Source organism: Rhinolophus sinicus, linkage group LG01 (assembly GCF_036562045.2).
Source record: "Rhinolophus sinicus isolate RSC01 linkage group LG01, ASM3656204v1, whole genome shotgun sequence".
NCBI classification, from domain to species: domain Eukaryota; kingdom Metazoa; phylum Chordata; class Mammalia; order Chiroptera; family Rhinolophidae; genus Rhinolophus; species Rhinolophus sinicus.
This window is the reverse complement of record NC_133751.1, coordinates 157,601,749-157,616,519: the sequence shown is the minus strand read 5'-3', so window position 1 is coordinate 157,616,519 and position 14,771 is coordinate 157,601,749. Positions and strand designations below refer to the sequence as shown.

General features: G+C 37.7%; 1 protein-coding gene across 2 annotated transcripts in view; it reads right to left on the bottom strand.

Annotated features, from left to right (window-relative positions):
* Positions 1-14,771, bottom strand: part of ITGA6 (integrin subunit alpha 6) — a 66,810-nt gene that overhangs the window by 22,962 nt on the left and 29,077 nt on the right. For both annotated transcript variants that reach the window (XM_019727442.2, XM_019727440.2), the window contains exons 2-11: positions 14,212-14,336; positions 12,360-12,439; positions 10,799-11,054; positions 8,861-8,992; positions 5,619-5,829; positions 4,726-4,919; positions 4,498-4,586; positions 3,706-3,824; positions 1,524-1,622; positions 1,219-1,280 (exon numbers count right to left, since the gene is read on the bottom strand). In XM_019727442.2, coding sequence (XP_019583001.1) covers positions 1,219-1,280; positions 1,524-1,622; positions 3,706-3,824; positions 4,498-4,586; positions 4,726-4,919; positions 5,619-5,829; positions 8,861-8,992; positions 10,799-11,054; positions 12,360-12,439; positions 14,212-14,336 — 1,367 coding nt within the window. The remainder of the gene's footprint in view (positions 1-1,218; positions 1,281-1,523; positions 1,623-3,705; positions 3,825-4,497; positions 4,587-4,725; positions 4,920-5,618; positions 5,830-8,860; positions 8,993-10,798; positions 11,055-12,359; positions 12,440-14,211; positions 14,337-14,771) is intronic.

The window sequence follows — 14,771 nt, the reverse complement described above, 5'->3', positions numbered from 1 at the left end:
AGAAGCCACACAAAGGATTTGCTTTCTATATTCAATACAATGCCAGCTGCATCAAAAACGCAGAGCAAAAGGCCACAGCTCAGCCTATGCACAGCCATAATACACAGACATGAAGCATGCTTCATGCAAGGCCCAGAGCCCATGGAGGGATGACACAGCAGGATACTGCCCAGCCGCAGGGGCCGAAGGGCAGGGAGATGAAGAAACCACCCGAGGAAAGCTTAAAATCTGCAAAGCTGAAGGTGAAGCAGGCTTATGATACTGTGACCTGAGTGAAGGCAGACTTATTTGCCAAATTCTGGGATATTAAACAGTTCCTTTAAATTCCCATGCTCCCATTCTCACTCTGGAGCTGGACCAGATAGCTTATACCTGAAGAGGTATGGCTGCTACAAAAACATACCAGAGAAGACTTGGGGATTGACAATCATTATTAGAGCATCATTAGCCCTGTCAAAATTTGGGGCAAAACTCCTGTTTGGATTAATAAGAAAGGAAACAGAATAATACCTGCTAAATGATAAACCACTTTCACCATGTTATCTCATTTCATCTCTTCAATGTTAATATAGTAATTCCTATTAGAGGCATTTTTATTTATTTATTTTTTTTAACTAATGGGAAACTAAAAACTCAAATGTTAAGGGAGTTGCTCTGTGCTAGAGGGTGCATAACCATCAAAGCTAGAACCAGGAGCAGAGCCCAAGTCTCTGAACAGTCAGGGCCAGCCTTCACGTCCCCACAGGGGCCTGCACGTGGGGACACAGCTTGGGTGTTCTGGGCCACAGAGGTCTCTTTGGAGGGGGCTGGGGAGCAAAGAGTATAAACTGGCAATTATTCTGTGCAGTACTCCGGCTCCTGCAGTCTCTCTTCTACAATCACCACCCACCACCTCACAACCACAAAACCACTTTTCCACACTGCTTTTCAAAGACAGAAATGGAGGAAACAGTTGTGGTAGCAAATGAGTACTTTTCCAAGACATGCTGTCCTGAACCATCTGCTCTGGAAAATTCAAATGGGGACCAAATGGAGAGTTTTTCCCTCATGTACTTCACCTTCTTGATTAAAGAGAAGACAGCAGAGCTACTTAATTCCTTAAACAAGAATTTATGGACCCATTTTGGCCGTTACAGTTTTATTTTTCCGTTTTTTTGTGCAGAACTTGCAACCTGGCAGACAGAAAATAGATAATGTTCAAAGGTATTAGGTACTTACCTATTGAAGGATTATAACCGTCAGGTTTGGCAGTATAGTCAAAGCAGGCCTTAACCCTGAGGCTGTATCAAATCAAACACATATTTCTTAAAAGATGCATTATTGCAGTGGGAAAAAAACCCCACGTGTTCCCCAACTCTCAAATCCCCACACTGCCCACCGATGAGTAAATTGTTATATAGCCACTCGACAGATTCCTCTTTCCATTGCCCATTTCTCCATCTCCCCTGTGGCTCCGCAGGCCAAGGTCATCAGACAGCAGTGGGAAACTGAGGGGGCTAACTGGACACAGTGGAAACTCTCACCATATTCCACTAGGTGCCCCGCAGGCTGTTTTCTGGTGGAGATCAATTCTGTTAGGTGTTACTGTGATGGTTTTCTGAATATTAATCACAGGCCGGGATCTAAAGAACAAAGGAGTGAAAACAATGCTCAGCCTTTTACTACCCTGAATGTAAGATGAATTCATATACAGATAACATCCTCAGCTGCCTACTCTACCTTATAAACCACAGGAAAAACAAAATGTTCCCACATATAATTTTTTCCCCATTGCTGAAGAAAATAGCTGTTAACAGATATAACTGAAAACCTGATTATACAATATTTATTAAACATTTTGAAATAAAATTTATTAAAAATTATAAAGTATTTTATAGTTTTATTAGTTTTGTAATTAAAAGAGTAATATATGCAATATGTACAATTTCCCGAGTTTTCAAGCAAATATTGTGTCTCTGTCCCCACCCAAACCCCCAAGAAGCCTTGTGTGTCCTTCTAGATACATATTATATAGTCCAGGGGTGTCCAAATTGCAGCCCGCGGGCCAACTGCGGCCCGCAATCCATTTTTAATTGGCCCGCAGCAAATTCCAAAAATATATTTAGTTTACTTAAATAAACGAGGTGAGGCAATACGTACTTCACCTCGAGTAAGCAGCCCGGCTGTTTGTGTAGTTTACCACATATGGCCGTTGGTGAAAAACATTGAAAAAAGTTTGGACACCACTGTTATAGTCTATGTGTTTCTGTTAAAAATAGCTAACATTAAATATGAAACCATTAAGTGGGAGTCGGTTTTCCTCTCATTATGAAAGGATTTTGAAATTGACTTTCATGCTACCTACAAGGAAAAAAGGAACAAGTTTTACAGGGTTCACAGTCTACTTACTCATGAGGACAGGAAACTATGGATGTTGAAATGTAAAATACATACAGAAGCAAGTATTTAACTAACTAAAGATAGGTTATCTGCTGGGAAAGACTTGGTTACCAGATTTTGGTGCAGGAAGTCAAGTCAGAGACTATCTAAAAATCCTACCACTGAAGACTTATTACATGTATAGTATGGAATGATATTACCTTGTTAGAAAGAGTAAGATTGACTTATCTATACTAACAAGGGGAGATAACCGAAAGAGATTAGATTTTAAGAACGAGATTAGAGAACAGCAGTTATAGTATGGCCTTCTGATGTTAGCCTGGAAGTCGAGGGCTACTCAAAACTATTAAAACATTGATTCGTAGAAGATGGGACTATCGGGGAACTTATACTTGCTACAATTCTGTATTAACATTTTTACAAGAACATGTTTTTAAAATTTAAAAAAAAGATAAAAAACAATTCGTAATGGTGAATCCCTGGGAAAAGCAGACTCAAACACAGCTGAAGGGCACACCACGACAGCCTTCTGGGAGGTCGTGTTGCTGAACCCGAATCAAAAGTCTAAAACACACAGTCCCTTCAACTCAGCAACTCTCTTTTAGGAATTTATCATAAGGAAATCATCCAGGACATGAACAAAAGCAAGGATGTTTACCACAGCTTTCTGTATCATGGGAAAAAAACAAACTGGGAAGGCAATATAAATGTCCGATGACAGTGTGGCAGCTGTTAATAAACTACGATCCAGCAATGTGATGCCTCATAGACAGCTATTAACTTCATTTCAGAAAAGTACTCAACGACAGACAAGGAAAAAGCCAACTGTGCATTATAAACTCTCTGATGTGTAAAAAGTCCACTAGGCATTACAAACAGGATACAAAACAACATGTACATTATGATCTCAATTTTTTAGATATACATGTACAGTCACAGAAAACAAAAGACTAAAAAAACATAAACCAAAATTTTGGAGTTTAATAATGGATAGTGAAATATAGGGTATTTTTATTTCTCTACATTCTTTGTACTGTCAAATTTTCTATACGTTTTGGCTTCTATCAAAATAAAGGTTTTAAAAGATGTTTATGAAGTAAACATTTTCACCAATTCTGACCTCTTTTTCTCAATTAGTTCAAAATTCACAGGATTTTATAAAACAGGCTTTTATTACATTGTTACACTACTTGCAAAAAAAATCTTCAAAATGTATACAAGCTTTTGTCTTTTGAAGTATAAGCATTACAAATTTCAATACAAAGGTCAAAATTTTAGTGTAACTTGATTATTGAACATGTTTAACTAAAGTCAGAGATAACACACCTGAAAACAGTTACTGAATCTGAGAGGGAACCAACGGCAACATCAGGGTAGGAATTTCTATCAAGGTCCATATTTCCAGCAATTGAATATCCAAAAAAACGTGAATTACCCTCGAGAACCTGAAAGGAACAGGTCATCAGAATGGCCACCAAAACGAGCCTCTTATCCATGCTTTGAAAAAGACACACAATTTTCTTTTGAACTGAAGTTTAAGAGTTCACTTATAAACTATATTCATTTTAAACTATAAATAAGTATACATATGATCCAACACTTCATGCATTTCAAAAAAGTCACCTGATTTACATTATATCTCAAAGGATAAAAGAATCAATTTTTGATGAGCTTGTTTACTATATATTAAGTCAATCAGAGTATTTCAAACCAAACCTCTCTACCTGCCCAAATGTCTCATTTTTCTCAAAAGCAATTTTTAATTTTTGGTGTCTGAATTCTCCATGCAATTATAACCATCTATTTTTCGCTATTTAGTATGCTATTAAAAGATATATATCACATTTCCATCTATTTATGCTGTCACAATAGAATAGTCTTTTCCTTTGGATTACTTTGATTCCTAACTTATCAAAGAAATTTTACAACTAAAACAAGCAACTCATTGCATTTATATCTATTTCCAAGCTATCTTCTAATACTTGTTTTAAAACATAAAATTCATACTATTGTAGATTTGTAAATAAAATATGGTTAGTGTGAAAATTCACACTTAAATACTCTATTACAGGCAAAAAGCTGAGACCCCTATTATAGAAATCTGTGTTATCTGATTACCTGTGTTGGTTTGGTATTTATTCCATTCGCGGATCCATGATAGATAAAAACCTTTCCCATATCATCATAGGGAGCTCCAACTGCAATATCTGTTGACAACATCACATTTGAACAAACATTACATTTTGAAAACATTTCAATACAATGTTTTAAAATAAGATGTCATAAGCACTCATCAATCAAATTATCTCTCTATAAATCATAACCATTTCACAATCTATTATCTACCTGGGTAGCCATCTTGATTAATATCACCAATATTTTTAACTGCAATGCCAAACATAGAATCTTTGGTTCCATTAAGACGAATTGGCTTGACATTATTCCATCTGCCTTGCTGGTTAATGTAGACATACACTGCACCTCCAACTTCTCCATCTCTATCAAAATACTGTGGTGCTCCAATAACTATATCTTGCCACCTAAAAACATAATGAGGGGAAGAACTGTGAACCATTGGCTTAAAGAGCGTGCTTGGGGAGAATACCAACAGCCTAGATACTAAGGACACAAAGAGCTATGATAGAAAGGGCCTCAAATCTGGAATTTATATGTCATCCATCAAAATATTTGTTAGAAACCAAGGTAGCTTGTAATAAATATCCAAAGAAAAATACAGAGGGTAAGAACTTGAAGCCAGTTACCCAAGTTAGGTCCACAGCACAGAGAGACGCCCAGGAAAGATTCCACTCCCCTCCACCTTCCACCCCAGACCCAAACTGGCACCACGCACCATAGACTTATGTTTTGAGTTTGTCACAATCCCTACTTTCAACAGGACATTATGGATGTTCCAACATCCCCTTAAGAAACCACAGAATAGAACCACATATGTATCATTTTTGAGTTAAATTTTCCCCCCCAATTTTAATTCTCACACACCCAAGATCCCAAAACATGAGTAAAAACTGAAAAACTTGTACTCCTACATCCCGGGGAGGGTAATGAATGTCTGCTGCCAAAATATAAGTGATGAAGATATGATAGGATGGTAAAATTCTGGCAGCAAAAATATTCTCTAGGAATCAATTAACCTGAAAGGATGGCTCTTCTTAAGACCTATAGAAGCCAAAGAAGCAATGATTCCTTTACAAATGTAAAATGACCGAAGACATTCTTACCCGTCTTTGTTAAGGTCCACCACTGCCACGTCATAGCCAAATGAAGAAGCCAGACCCTCCCCATCAAATATGTGCTCGGGGAGAAGATGTGCAGACTTCATGTCTCTTTTTAGCAAAACCACAGCGCCACTGTGATTGGCTCTTGGAGCACCAGATACAAATGTGATGTCATCTTTAGAAATAATCCCTTTCCCTGAGTCCAAAGAAAAGCCTAGAAAAACAAATTATAGTTCACATCAACTCTGTTTTTCAGGAGGTATTGAACACTGGTAACTCCATCAGTATCTTTTCCTTTTTGTCCCAACCATCTCCTTTTGATCCCCCTACTGACTACCATACTTATGACATGAATAGAGTTACAGAGTTAAGTAGAGGAATGACACAAGTACAAAGTAGTAGGTGATTTCACTGCTTTCTATGGAAATATGTTAAGACTTAAAGAAAAGAACCTATGCTATTTAGCATCTGTGTAACTTGAATCACGAAGCAGTCATTCATTGTAAGAACTAGTTTAAACCCATTTTAATACAAGCACTGTTGTAAAAGGAGATCAAGCTAGATACTGAATTATCATGGAAAAGTTACATCAAATACACAGATACAACCCGACATAGCATAATTGAGTGCACGTTGTAGGGTTCTGCTATATTGTAATGATTAATAACTTCCATATTCATCGATCTCCTTGGAAATCAGGCAAGAACAAATGCCAACATCACTGATATACCGCAGACAGCATGTCATTATTTTGGACCAACTTAGTTCTCAGACACAAACATGCAAACAAAACCATGATTGATGAGGTACAGTATTTGAGAACCTATGTAAACAATAGAGGTGAGCAAGTTGTCTTCTCTATCAATGACATACTTGTTAGCAGGGCAGAAAATGTTAGAACACCTAATTATAAAGCATCTGGTAGGATGTCAGGTTACAAACACCAAGATTCAGCAGGGAGCAAATATAATATTTGCTTAATTTGAATGGCCCGTATCAAGACCATTCAAATTAAGCAAATATTTCTATATAAAGGTGAAGCAGATACAGAATAGTATAAGCTCACCCTTTCTATTGGGTTTTATTTATGAAAAGTTTCACCAGTACTGTTGCAGTTCTCAAATTGTGAAGTGAGTTGAAAAATAGGATGAGCCACATGTTTAGAATGGGGCGATATAATTGAATCCAGCTCTGAAAACCGTCTGGCAGCAGAGCCTCCACCATGGCATGCTTTTTATGTGTGCTTGACTTGAAATGAAATAGAAAATGAAAAGATTTATGCTCTGTATGGATCAAAAAAAATTTTTAAATGACCATGACCAAGACAATTTATTTGTCATCTCAGAGGTCACAAACCTAGGTAGCTATTCATCATCACATCAGGGGATGTGTCAGGCTGCTCCCTGGGAGGCTGTGTTTTATAAACAAACTGATCGGGATCTGTATAGGAAACGCTGGTCAGAAACAGCAGGCCTGTACGCATGCACGGGATGGGAGAGATTGAAGAAAAAGCAATTAAGCTTAGTAAGAGGCAGGGCAGCGACCACCATTCTGGCTGAATGATGAAGCCAGCACCGTATCCGGCAAGCCACGGTCTCTGCCAGCTACCAAAACCTCAAGCACATCGTTGGATTCCTAAAGCCCACTGATTTTTTTTGACATAACAGATGCACAGACCGCATGGACAACTGAAATGTAACAATACAAACTTGACGTGTTTTTCCAAGCATCCACGTTTGAGGAAATCCATTCTAAAAATAGCAAATGTGTTTAATAGTCAAATGCTCCAATAGCAACTACGTTTATAAAAACCATGGGCTTCTATTTAAAGACCAAAGGGCTGGTTTCTTGCCTAGAGCCATTAAAATGAAATGTTTCTGATCGTAAACCAATCCCTAAACAACACATTTGAAGAGAGGTTGTCTGTTAAAAAATATTCAAGTAAAGTATTGGTTTGTTGATAATATATTTACCTTGAAAAGAAAACGATTTTACCTTGAAAAACCATACTTAATAATTGAGACTGAAAACTGCTTGGCCCTGTGTTCCCTTCCGGTTCTGCAAAGTCACTGACACAGCATTCACACACCCAGCAAAAGAGTGACAATAACGCTTACTTTATAATATTGTTGGGAAGGTCAAGTAAGACCTGGAAAGCAGTAAGTATAGTACGTGATTTATAGCACATGGTAGATGCTTAACAAATGATAAGTCTATCTTTTCTCTCTTCTATGCCTTCACACCAAGTTTTGAATTCGGGGGGTGGGAGGAGTGTCTGAAAAAAATTTTTAAGTAACAGTACTGTTCATATGTATCTATGCAATTAGAATAATTTTTAAAGAATGTTTACTAACACATCATTTAGAATTATTCTTCTATCTAGACCTAGGTTTTCCTTTTTTACCTTCCATTGTTCCAGTAATATCTCTAGCATACTTTTCTTTTTCTAAAAAAAAATAGGTTACTCTTTGGGTTTAGGAGATTTTTTTACATTTTTTTCGAAGAAATGCACAGTAATTATTCTTTATGTCAACTCATACCAAGAATTAAAGCTTTTAAAAGCCTTTGTGTAATTACCATAATGCACATGAATAATTTAGGACACCATTAGTAATGCAAACAAGCCTTAGGAGTTAAGGAACGGGCACTTAGACATAATCCGGGGGTCCTCAAAGCTGCTTTAGCATCCTGCTCATCCTCAGCTGGAAAGCCCCTGTGCCAACCCGCCAGGGGCCCTGTGACATGAGAGCCCCAATCCAGACTCAGGGCCAACCCTGGGAGAAGGCAATCACAGAGGAAGGACCTGGAGGCCCTGACCTGCCACTTAAGAATAACTTCAGAAACGTCGCTCTTCAGAGTATCTCTAGAATGAAGCCCTGAACGGAGAGGGAAGGCACTCAGCTTACTGCTAACATCCGTGCATTTTTTCCCCCCCCCGGCTGCATGAACGGTCTATTTCAGGTTACAGAGGCTGACATTAACTCAGGAAACAGACTTCCATGCAGAGGACAGACGATTTTAGGAGAAAGTAGGTCTCCTCCCCACTTGAGGGAGCCCAGGTGAGAAGGGAAAGATCCCAAGCGTCAGATTACCTCCAGATCACCAAGGCCTAAATCAAATTCCAGCAAATGCAGCCACAGGCCCGTGGCTCCACCTGGCCTATTCTCAGCCTAGAAGTCCCTGTGAGGGCAGTGTTACACAGAGGCGTCTGAAAGGGTAGGCATGCCACCTACTCTCGTTCCTACCTAAATAACTGTTAGCAGGAACAGGAACTAGACTTTCATCATGGTCAGTCTCTCCACCAACTTCATAAGGCCCATCTTCAAAGATGTTCATGTCAAAAAAAGTGTTATTCTTTTGCTCTACACGAACAATCCCTAAAGGAATGAAATGGTGAAAAAACAAAACAAAACAAAAATGAAGGTGAAACAAAATAAAATAGATGGTTCGAAATAAACATTTCTCATGTTATCACTTAGTACAGCAAGAAAAGTTTAGAGGAAGAAAAGACAGAAAAAACAGATGACTTTTGAAGCTATTAAAGTTAAAATCATGTACATGTAAATTTTTACAACAAAGAAACTTGTTCTAGTAATAATAAAGAAATGTCCCATGCATTTTCATGAGTTAGATAACTATCTTTACAATGCCATGAAACTAGATGGAAAATGGAATGTTTACTTAGTTAACAAAACCTATAGAAAACAATTTTTAAGAAATTATATGAACCTGATATATGATACTTTACATTTTCTGTAATCCAAAATCAATTTACCATCTTTACAGTAGTGTAAAAATGAAATTGATATTTTGATCTGTTCTTCACTTTAACCAAGATTTCATCATTTAAAAATTTTCATTCAAAAGATTTCATATACTAACCCGACGACGTGACGTGTTTTTTTTAATGCTCACTTTCTTTTCTTTTTCTTCTTTTTTTAAAGGAGGGTGCATCTTATAGTAGCCCATGAAGGGATTGAACTGGCAACGTGATGTTATCAGCACCATGCTCTAATCAACTGAGTTAACCGGCCACGCCCTATGTGACTTTTTAAAAATGGTAACCTATTAATTCAAGGTTTATAAAGTAGATAAGACATGTTTCCCATAAGTTAAAGCATATATAATTGGTGGCTGTTTTTATTGTTTTCCTATGTATGGCATCTATTCTTGATAAAATAATTTCTAAATTCAACGTGTTATTTTGATTAGGTCACAATAACCTGACAAATACCGTTATGTGAACGATTCAACTGGGAGTGGGGAGACCAAAGGATATTATTTCCAAAGGTTACTATGAATGACACATAGAAGAAGGTGTTCTCAAGGATCATTTCTAATAGGAATGAAAACTTGGAAATTATTGAATGGAAAATTTTTCCTAAGATTTTCCTGACTGGTAAAAATGTTTTAATATAGGAATTTATTTTAATAAATTTCTCAAAAAATGTCTAATTTCCAAATCAGATAAATTTCTCCTCATTATGGATTAGACTTAGGTTAATTGTCCTTTATAACATAGTGGCTTTCTACACTGCCTAATTTCTTCAGAGAAGTTAAACTTTTATTATAGGAGCTGACCAGGTTCATCCAGTCAAAAAATGTGGGCCATTCTCCTCCCTCCCTCTCAATGTATCCTTTTACCTGTATCACAATATTTAAACAGTACCATTAAATTTCTCTGCAAGTTAGCTGAAAATACCATCTCAAAATTCCCTAACTTGTCATCTACCCTTCTAACTCTATTCGCAAAACATGGCCTTTTAAGATGCTATATAATGAAAGAAATGTCTGTACTGATATACTGTCATTTGTACATGACAGACAGCACTCAATTCTGCTGTTTTCAGATCACTACCTTAAAACTTTCAGCTTCATGAAACAGGAAACTATAAAACAGCAAGAACTACTAATGTTAATTATTACAGTCTTACAGAAAAAAGTTAACTACTTATATTAATGTAAATTGCTTGTAGAAGGGAAAAAAATCTCTTAAAACACACATTTCCACCATTATTTGTTTCTAAAAATCATAATTTAGAGATTTTAACATCCTAGCCTACTTCTATAATATACAAGTAACTTATAACACATTGTGTTTTCATTTAAGATGTACTAAATCATGGTGAATAGAAATTATGCAGTCATTCTCATCTCTATTTCTCTAAATACACATATCATACCTTTCCAGTTATAAGTGCCCGGGGCTCCAAACACAATGTAATGAAAGTCTTTAGTGAAAGTAGCTGCTACACCTTGCTGACAAGAACCAAATTTTTCATGGCCTCTCAATCGGCCATCACAAAAACTCCAGTCTCCTCCATCCATATCATCCTCAATCTCAAGATTCTGACTCAGGACGTAACACCTTCCAAAGATGTCTCGGGATTCCTGCTTTGTATTAACATGTTGCCTTTTTTCATATCGATGAGCGCATGTCTGCAAACAGATGGAATAAAGTAGCCCGTTCATGTCTAAAACATTATGTTTTTTATTACAAATTGATAAAATAGTCAAGAATAAAGAGGATGTTAAATGTGCCCTCAGCCTGGGATTGGATCAAAACCAGCAAATCCTCCCCAAAGTGGCACTAAGGAAACTATTATCTAGCATATAGAAACTAGGACTTCTGTCATAGTCTCACCTGGAGAATAATGCTCTAAGCCAAGTAGCAAATGCCAATCTGTAATCTACAGGCCATTCATTTGTAAATTTACCTGTCACATAAACAATGGAAAAACCTTATTTCTTTTTCTTAATTTAACTGGCTTTTAGGGGCTGTATACATCTTCACACTAGTATGTTTGTGAAAATAATATGTTCCAGAGGAGAGAAATGGAGATATATTCACAGGGATTGGGCAAACATAGCTAAAACAAAGACATTTTCCTTTCACCCACACTATTTCCTTATAATCCTAGATCCTAATTGATACTTTAAATTCTGAGATTAAGTTTATTCTATCAGGCATTCTCACCCAGAATTACACTGCTGGGAGAGATGAAATAATCTCTATAGTTTTACAGAGCATTCATGGCTATCCTCCCTGTACCACAGGTTGAAAATACTTTATAATGTCCAAGTCAATTTCCCATAATGCAGCCCTTAAATATCCAAATTCTACATTCAGTAAAATTCTCACTTTTCCTCAAAATTTTATATACATTTGTTACAGCAACCAGGTTTTGAAAGAACCACAGAAAGATCATCATACTCTAGGCCGAGGGGCACTTCCAAGGGCATCTAGCATGATCCACCTTACAAACCCTGTTGTCTTCGCTACCACTTCTCTTTGAAGAAGCTCAGAATAAATAAGAGAGTTTAAAATTATCTGATCTTACTTCCCATGACCATTCCCATATTTGTTTATATTTCATCTATAAAAGCTACATAGTTTCCGGGAACACGTCTAGTTTTGTTTTACTTTTCTTTTTTTTCTTTTTCTAAGACTATCTAGAGTTTTGGGGATAGTCAATAAAGGTTTTTGAAAATAAGTTCTTTGAATCTCAAGGTTCTAAAGAAAACCAGGTTGCATTGCTGTTTCAAAGCACGTCAAGAATCATAGGAAAAATAGTGCTTTGATTTCTTCTTGACATCAATTCCTGCTTTAAAGCAGGACACTTGCTAGAATGTCCAGTCCGTGTTGGCAGAGGCTCTGCCTGTTGTGTTCACTGCAGTAAGCCCAGTGCCGGCACACAATAGGCACTCAGACACTGTGGGCTGAACATGCCCCTCTACACTTACCACGACTTTACCCCCTGGCCCTTGGCTCTGGACGGTGACTCCCATCCATTGATCTTCCTTGCTTTCCGAGAAAGGGTCAGCTGTGGAAAGCAGCACAGGTTACACACACACAGTTAGGACTTCAGAGTGACTGAAACAGGCAATGAGCCAACAGATAAACAAGAACATAAGAAACTGTTTCTAAACTGCCTTGACTGCAAAGTTTAGCTCCTTAGGAAATTCAGTTCCTCAATCCAGGAAAACGATTTCTTACTTTAAGAAAATGGTAAGTGTAAGAATCTTTCATAAAATTCTTTACATAATGTACATAGTTCTACATGGTGGCCCTTCACCCTCTCTAACACCCAGGGCCCTGAGTACAGAGAGGTATTTGCAAATGGTAAGACTAAAGGGTAGCGCTCTAACATATGTCCCTTAAATCAACAATGTGAAAATCCAAACTCCAACTACCATCTCCACTATCAAAAAGCAGGTACTTCTCTACATACAGGCATGCCCCGTTTTACTGTGATTTGCTTTATTGCGCTTTGCAGATACTGTGTTTTTTTTACAGATTGAAAGCAGCCCTGCCCATTTTCCCACCAGTCTCAGGTGATGGTTAGCACTTTTTAGCAATAAAGTATTTTTTAAATTAAGGTATGTACATTGTTTTTTCAGATATAATGCTACTGCACATGTAATAGACTATAATATAGTATAAACATAACTTTTATATACATTGGGAACCCAAAAAATGTGTGTGACTTGCTTTATTGTGATATTCACTTCATTGCCGTGATCTGGGACCAAACCTGCAGCATCTCCGGGGCAGCCTGTACTCCTGAATGTGTTACATACAGCAGGAACTGTTCTTTACTGGGGATGGGAAGACCAGGCCTCAGATTCACTTATATCTTTCTATCATTGCCAAAAAGGAAGGGGATATATTTATTTTTACCCCCTCTTCCCCCAAAAAGAGAAACCACAAATACCATCCTGTGCTCATTTTAGTATTAGTTGGAACCTACTATATCCCACTATTTGCCTTTTCAATGAGAAGCAAATGAGAAGATTTTCAATCTTAAATCACTACAAAATTTAAACAACTTTAGGTAGACAGAAAGCAAAATGCCAGAATGTTAAATAAAGAGTGATTATGTCTAGATTACCAGTGGGTTTTGGGGTTTTCCTTTATAGGTTGATGTCGTTTATAAGTTTCCCACAATTAACATGTATTATTTTCTAATCAGTGAAAAAAGTTATTTCTAAAAGATGAAAAAGCAAGAGGAGAACATAAACATGAGTCTGCAAATCTACTTAGGCCAAGTATGTTAAATTAGGTTTGGCTGGAGCTTCTCAGTATACGAAATTGCTCTACCCAACATAGAGTCTTCGCCAAAAAAGCCCCTATCTGGGACAGCAGGGCAAATTTTATCCTGTTGTTTAGCTCTCATTTCAGAGAGATCTGATATTTAAAATAATCTTTCTTCCAAATATTTTAACAGCAAGTGAGAACTTTTGTTCTATGCATATCTATGTACAAGATATGCACGTTCAGTTTTCTTCGCTGCTCTGATTTTTTCAACAGCATCCTGCAGAACCTCAGCACGTCACTAGGTGGCAGCATCAATACACCGAATCCGTTTAGAAACCAGGGTTAGGCGGGGCAGCAACACAGTGCATCCCGAAGTGATTTAACAATAGAAAGTAAATGTTTTCAGGCCAAACAAGAAACAGTCAAGGCTGATGCAATTAGAAGAGGCCCTCTCTCCAAGAATAAATGCTTGTACCCCCTTTCCTGCCTCATGGAGAGGGCAAGTCGGGTACAGGCAAGTTGGCCAAGTGAATACTAAGTGAGTATAAAAGAACATACCATCGTTATCAAATTCAATCCGTGTACAAGGGCCCCGGACAGTGATGTCGCAGCTGTACAAGCCTCCTGTTCTGTTGGCCCTCTGCAATGGAAGGGCCACTGCCCGAGGGGCCCCCACGAGCAACCTGTAGGCAAAACAGAGAATTTGGAGATGTGAGTTTAATATGCATTTAACATCTGTTAGACTCAAGAGATACTGGGACTATTCTTTGTCAAGGAGTCTAAGTCTCTGCCAGCTTAGGCAGTGATGGGCAGCAAAAGTAGAATCCAGTGACTGGCTCATGCAACACACACACATACCTACTACGCAAGTGAAGTACAAGCAGAGGGGTTGCTGAAACCAGGTGAAAAATATGCCCATCTCTCATACCAGCAGCTCTCTCCTGAGTATGAGTCTGGTGTTTTTAAGACACACTTTTCACAGACCATGACCCCTACACCTCAGCCAAGGACAGTATATGGAACTCACTCAATAGACAAAAACCAACAGTCCCACACTGGAGGGGAAAATGGTCATATTAAACGGAACAAGCAATTTTTCCGACTGTGCCTTCCTGAGG